Source organism: Ailuropoda melanoleuca, unplaced genomic scaffold (assembly GCF_002007445.2).
Source record: "Ailuropoda melanoleuca isolate Jingjing unplaced genomic scaffold, ASM200744v2 unplaced-scaffold20854, whole genome shotgun sequence".
Taxonomy (NCBI): domain Eukaryota; kingdom Metazoa; phylum Chordata; class Mammalia; order Carnivora; family Ursidae; genus Ailuropoda; species Ailuropoda melanoleuca.
Genome location: NW_023190342.1, coordinates 1 through 6,972, shown reverse-complemented (window position 1 = coordinate 6,972; position 6,972 = coordinate 1). Strand labels below are relative to the sequence as shown.

The 6,972-nt window shown below is 39.5% G+C and overlaps 1 protein-coding gene and 1 pseudogene across 1 annotated transcript; both read left to right on the top strand.

Annotated features, from left to right (window-relative positions):
* Positions 1-7: 7 nt before the first annotated feature.
* On the top strand, positions 8-793 carry LOC117797974 (olfactory receptor 4A47-like; the record flags this gene model as incomplete). The annotated part of the gene is made up of 1 exon (XM_034650404.1): positions 8-793. A coding segment is annotated over one exon (786 nt), but the record flags the coding sequence as incomplete, so codon positions are not given.
* A 953-nt stretch (positions 794-1,746) lies between these two features.
* Positions 1,747-2,801, top strand: LOC100484660 (annotated as a pseudogene).
* The last annotated feature ends 4,171 nt before the right edge of the window (positions 2,802-6,972 follow it).

The following is a 6,972-nucleotide window of genomic DNA, read 5'->3' as shown; positions in this document are numbered from 1 at the left end:
GTACTTTTTTCTTGCTAGCTTATCATTTATGGATGTCATTTATTCCTCTACTATTTCTCCCAGATTGATTTTAGACTTGTTGTTTGGGAAAAATACCATATCCTTCCAATCTTGTATGACTCAGTTATTAACAGAGCACTTTTTTGGTGGATCAGAGGTCTTTCTTCTCCTAGCGATGGCCTATGACCGCTATGTGGCCATCTGCAAGCCCTTGCATTACNACCGCTATGTGGCCATCTGCAAGCCCTTGCATTACCTGGTGATCATGAGGCAGTGGGTGTGTGTTGTGCTGCTGGTAGTGTCCTGGGTCGGAGGTTTTCTGCATTCAGTAATTCAAGTTAGCACTATTTATGGGCTCCCATTCTGTGGACCCAATATCATTGATCATTTTTTGTGTGACATGTACCCCTTACTGAAACTGGTCTGTGCTGACACATACGTCATTGGCCTGTTAGTGTTGGCCACTGGAGGAGTGATCTGTAGTATTGTGTTTGTGCTCTTGCTCATCTCTTATGGTGTCATCTTACACTTCCTAAAGAACTTTAGTCCAGAAGGGAGGCGGAAAGCCCTCCAGACCTGTGGTTCCCACATTACTGTGGTGGTCTTCTTCTTTGTTCCATGCATTTTTATGTATGTAAGACCTGCTAAGACCTTCCCCATTGACAAATCTTTGAGTGTGTTTTATACAGTCATAACCCCCATGCTGAACCCACTGATCTACACTCTGAGAAATTCTGAGATGACAAATGCTATGAAGATGCTCTGGGGAAGAAATGTCTTATCTCTTAGTTGATAAGTGTATTATTTACCATGAAGAGAATTATTTGACATTAGGGTCCACATCTTTGGAATGTAGAAATCCCTCTTAAGTTTGATTCTGACTTCCTTTTTTGAAAGAATTTAAGTTAATTATAATTAAAGTATGAACTGGATGATTTTGCTGTAACAGTTTCCCTTGTGGCTAGAATGTAAGGTACATAACACCTTGTCGATGTCTTCACTTAGAAATGTGTAATGCCTGTATAGCAAGGAATCCATCATAGGTAATGAATTACTGAGGACAGTTTTATATGATTTCACTGATTTTTAATTATTCAAAAATGTTTAAAAATTTTTTTTTCTGAGACAGGATTATTTTTACTTAGATTCTATCAGTTTATTCTTTTTATTATATAATTTAAAATACTTAGTGATATGTAGTCTTTCCTTTATTAATTTTTGGTTGTTTTATGTAAAGATATTTAGACTAATACTCTTAGTTTATAAAAGAAAAATTGAAGTGTAATAGATAATAAATAGTAATATCGAAAACCTTACAAAAAGAGATAAAGTGGAGAATAAAGTTCTGTTTAAGTCTCAGCATAGTTCCCAATTCTCTTCCCAGAGGCAGTTGCTTGATCTGTGTCTTTAAACTCATCAGGTAATATTCTTTACAAATGCAAGTGTAAATTTAAATATTTGTATGTGAGTCTTTCTATGTGTATGTAAATATTTGCTTTACCTTAGAACTTCTTATAAGTAAACTTTTAATTTTATAGTAGTTTTGTTTATTGATTTATTTTTAATTTTTTAATTGAAGTATGTTGACATACCATGTCACAGTAGTTTCAGGTTTACAGCATTGTGATTCAACAATTATGTACATTATGATAGTGGGTGGGATTAGGGAGGGAGAGAGGTTTTGAACAATCTCTTGGAGAGCTCTCATTTTTCCAGACCCCCTGGCTTGGGTTGCCTCTGTTCCGCATGGCAGCATGCCTGGCCTCTGACGTGGCACTTTTGCACCCACGAGGAGGTGATGGTGGAGGTGATGGGTGGGGAGGGGCAGAGCCCTCCTGGGTTTACCCTCAGATCTGACTGAACATCCTGGTGGGTCAGGAATTAGGTGTTTGGGCGAGGTGCTGAGGTGTGGGGTAATCCACCATGCCTCCCCGCCCTATGAGTTCTGCAGGGGGACAGCATTCTGTGGACCTGAGGTTGGGGTGCAGCAGGTGCCCCAAGGCAGCCTGGAGACCTCTCAGGCGGAGGGCGAGCTGGGAGCAGAGTGCAGAGCGAGCTCTGAGGGTGGCTTCCCTGAGCAGAGCACTGCCCCACCAGAGGCCATGAAGCCAGGCAAGGAAAAGCTGGAGCAAAACCCTGAGGAGTCCCAGGACATCAAAGCTCTGCAGAAAGACCTGGAACAATTTGCCAAGCCCCTGAAATTGAAGAGGATCACTCTAGGATATACCCAGGCCAATGTGGGGCTTACCCTGAGGATTCTCTTTGGGAAGGTGTTTCACCAAACAACCATCTGCCCCTTTGAGCCTCAGGAGCTCAGTTAGTAGAAAACATGTAAGGTGCAGCCCCTGCTGCAGAAGTGGGTGGTAGAAACTGACAATGATGAAAATTGGCAGGAAATATACAAAGCAGGGACCCTTGTGCACGCCCGAAAGAGCAAGTGAACAAGTCTGGAGAACCGAGTGAGGTAATCTGGAGAACACGTTCCTGCAGTGCCTGAAACCCACCTGCTGCAGATCAGCCCCATTGCCCAGCAGCTGGGACATGAGAAGCTTGTGGTCTGTGTGCACTTCTGCATTGGCTGCCAGTAGGCACTACTGGCCAGGAGAGGATTTTGAGGCTGCTGGGTTTCTTTTCTCAGGGTACCAGTATCCTTTCCTCTGGCACCAGGGCACCACTTTGGTACCCCAGGCTATGGGGGCCCCCACTTCACTACCCTGTACTCCTTGGTTCCTTTCCCTAAGGGGGAAGCCTTTCCCTCTGTGTCTGTCACCACTCTGGGCTCTCCCATGCATTCACACTGAGGTGTGGGCCCTTCCCAGGAATGGGGGGCAGAGGAAAGGGGAGAGCTAGGGAACAAGAGCCTGGGGTTTGTACCAGGGTTTTGGCATTAAAGTTCTTCATTCACAGAGAAAGGAGTTGGGAACACAAAAGGTGTGGGGGCAGGGAGTTTGGAGAGAACTAGTTGGAGGGAAGGTGAAGTTCAAGGATGCTCTTGTTTTTAATCCTCACATCACTCATCCCTTGTTCTTAAAGAATTCTGGGACACACACCCACCCACACCCACACACACACACACACACACACACACACACACACAAGTACCTTATGAAATGCTCATCCTGAAAAATGTGGCTTCCATCTGTTACCATACAACGTCACTACAATATTATTGATTATACTCCCTATGCTATACTTTTCATTCTTGTGAGTTATTTATTTTACTCCCTGAATATTGTACGTTTCAGCCCCTTCACCTATTTCGTGGATCTCTCCACTCCCTTCCCTCTGACAGCAGCCTGTTTTTCCTCTATTTATGAGTCTGTTTCTGTTTTTTGTTTGTTTTGGTTGTTGTTTAAATTCCACATAAATGTGAAGTCTCTTGCAACATCTTGAAGATAGTCCTTACCAGTCCATATAGACCTCTTAGTTTTTCTTGTAGTCCATATACTCACTTATAAATATATACTAAAGTATATATATCCTTTCCTGTTAATGTTATTACCTTTTTCTACAATGAAGAATTTTATTACTGTATTTTTGTGAATATGTGCAAGTATGAGTTCCTAGAGAGGAATTGTTCGTACATGTATTAGAGTCAATGGTCATATAGTGAAATTGCCAAACTGTCATCCTTGAGATTGTACTAAAGCTACCCTGCTGCTCAGACTGTGAAAATACTTCTGTCCACATTCTCGACAACCACTATCTGATACATACTCATGGCATAAGGCAACCTGAATAAATTGCAACCTTTCTCATATTATTGAGTTTGAGTATCTTTTCAGTGTTTAGTGAATCATCTATTAATGTTTTTTATCTATTTTGTGTAATTGTTGATCTTTTCCATACTGGTATTTACTGAGTGCTCTCTTTTACTAAAGAAATAATGTCTGTTACTGTTTGCAGAAGTACCTGTTATTTTTCTGTAATTGTACTTGTGGTGTGTTTTAATACTTGTATACATTATAGAATGCCTTTGGCATGTAAATAATGCTTTTATTAAGTTAATATTAAAATTTTTTGGTTTTTATATCTTGCTTAAAAAGACTTTTCCCGGGGTGCCTAGGTGGCATAGTGGTTAAGCGTCTGCCTTCGGCTCAGGGCATCATCCTGGCGTTATGGGATCGAGCCCCACATCAGGCTCCGCTATGAGCCTGCTTCTTCCTCTCCCACTCCCTGCTTGTGTTCCCTCTCTCGCTGGCTGTCTCTATCTCTGTCAAATAAATAAATAAAATCTTAAAAAAAAGACTTTTCCCATTTTATTCGTACCAATGTAGTCTTCAACTGCTTTTTTTAGCACTTAATTTTAAAGCATTTTTGAGCTTGTATATCTTACATTAAAACTTTTGATCTGTCTGGAATTTATTTTGACATAGGCATTAAAGAGGTATGGATTTTTAGTTGGTTTTCTAAATTTCAGGGTTTTTAAAATAGTTGCATAATTTTCTTTTTGCCATTGACTTGAAGCCTATTATATTCTAAAGTTCCATATATATTTAGATACCATTTAAGATTCAGTTCTGTTTCATTGATCTCTGTTCATCTCCCAGTCGGTACACAACAAAATTGGTTTCATATATAACACATTTTGATATGTCTCTCAATATCCTTTTTCAGAATTATGCCTATTCTTGCATATTTATGTTTCAAAAAGAAGTTTAAAGTAAAATAATGAGTTTACATGAAATAAGATAAATAAATTTAACATTAAAATAAGTTGACAAATTAAGTTTAAAATAGTTTAGATACAAAACAATAGTCAGTTATTATTTTTAAGAGGATTCAATTTCAGAAGATTAAATTAGGAAGGGTTTACAGCTTCCTAGTACAGAGAACTGTTATCCATGAGCAGGTCTTTCCATTCAACAAGTCATCTTTCTTGACCTTTGGTACTGCTTCCATTTTCTGCCTGTGTGACTTGTGCCTTCTACATATCCGCTGTTCTTCATCCATGACTCCTAAAATGCTGCGGTAGGAAAAACCATCTCTTTCAGGAAGTATGTGACTGATGTCTTCGCTGAGCATCCATGTGGCCATCTGCAAAGACCTGTACTATAAAATCATCATGAGTGACAGGGATATGGCTTCCTCTTTCAGGTGACATGTATTAGAGGCTTTGTCCTTGCAACCATTCATGTCCTCCTCACAGTGTGACTGCCTGTGGTGGCTCCACTGTGATAGACCATGGTGCATGATGTAAACCTTTGCCTGAAACTCATCTGCATGGATGCTCATACCCTTGGTCTCTTTGTTGCTATCAACAGTGGGTTCATCTGCCTGTGAAAGTTTTCTTCTTAATGGTCTCCTAGCTGGTCTTCATGTGCTCACTGAGGGCCTGTAGCTTGGAGGGGAGACACAAAGCTGTGTCCACTTGTCTCTCTCGCATCACTGTGGTGGTCTTAGTATTGTGTGCTGCATATTTGTATATTTGTACTCAATCACCACCTTCTCCACTGATCAAGCTGTGGCTGTGTTGTATAGCATGGTAACTCCCTTATTAAACTTAAACATGCACACTCAGAAATTGGGAGGTGAAAAATGCCATGAGGAAGTTCTAGGGTAAAAATGGTAAGATTGAGAGATATCTATAACTTTATAAGATAAATTTATCTATTAAATGGAAAAAGAAAGGATAATTTCTATGTTACAGAGGCACATGAACAGTATTTGTCCAAAGTATGTTTATTTTGACATATAGACACCGAGGAAAGGTCCAGGGACAAACTATTTACCATTGTAAAAATATCCTATTTACATTTATGTATTGTCCAATTGATTGTCAATGTTCACTGTATTGTGAGAATTAGATTTCTTGTAAAATCCAGATTGTCAGAATAAAGCTGTGGAGATTTTAATATACTAGTTTTGTTGTTGGATGACATATCAACTTTTAGACAAATTACTCAGGTATATTTGAAACCAGTGATCCTTGGATATTCTCTAGCTATTATGCTGTAATTTATGTTCACCACATGAACCTATTAGTGAAATTATCTTAGTTCTTTTCTTCCGGTACTCTAAAAAATTTTTCTTATTTATGTATTTTTAAAATTCCAGTATAATTAACATACAGTGTTATATTAGTTTCAGGTGTACAGTAAGGTGGTTCAGGAATTCTATGCAATACTCAGTGCTCATCACAATAAGTGTAGTCTTGATCTCCTTCATCTATTTCCCTCATCACCCCGCCCACCTCCCCTTTGGTAACCACCAGTTCTCTATATCTAAGAGTCTTGTTTAGCTCTTTTTCCCCCATTGCTCATTTCTTTCAATAAATTCCATGAGTGAAGTCATATGGTATTTGTCTTTCTCTGACTTATTTCACTTAGCATTGTACTCTCTAGATCCATCTTTGTTGTTTCAAATGGCAATATTTCATTCTTTTTAATGGCTGAATAATCTTCCATTGTATATACATACCACCTCTTTATCCATTCATGAGTCAATGGACACTTCCATGATTTAAGTAGTGTAAATAATGCTGCAATAAACATAGGGGTGCATATATCATTTCAATTAGTGTTTTCACTGGGGTGCCTGGGTGGCTCAGTCAGTTAAGCATCTGCCTTTGGTGCAGGTCATGATCCCAGGGTCCTGGGATCTAGCTTTGTGTCAGGCTCCCTGGTCAGTGGGGAGCCTGCTTGTCTCTCTCCCCCAGCTCATGCTCTCTCTCATCTCTCTCTCTCTCTCTCTAAAATAAATAAATAAATCTTTTAAATCATTGTGTTTTCATATTCTTTGGGTGAATACCCGGTATTAGAAGTACTGGTTCATTATGGCAATTCTATTTTTAATTGTTTGAGGAGCCACCATACTGTTTTCCACAGTGGCTGCGCCAGTTTGCATTCCCACCTACAGTTCCCTTTTCTCCACATCCTCACCAACACTTCTTGTTTCTTATATTTTGATTTTAGCCATTCTGACAGGTGTGAGGTGGTATCTCACTATATTTTTGACTTGCATTTCCCTGAA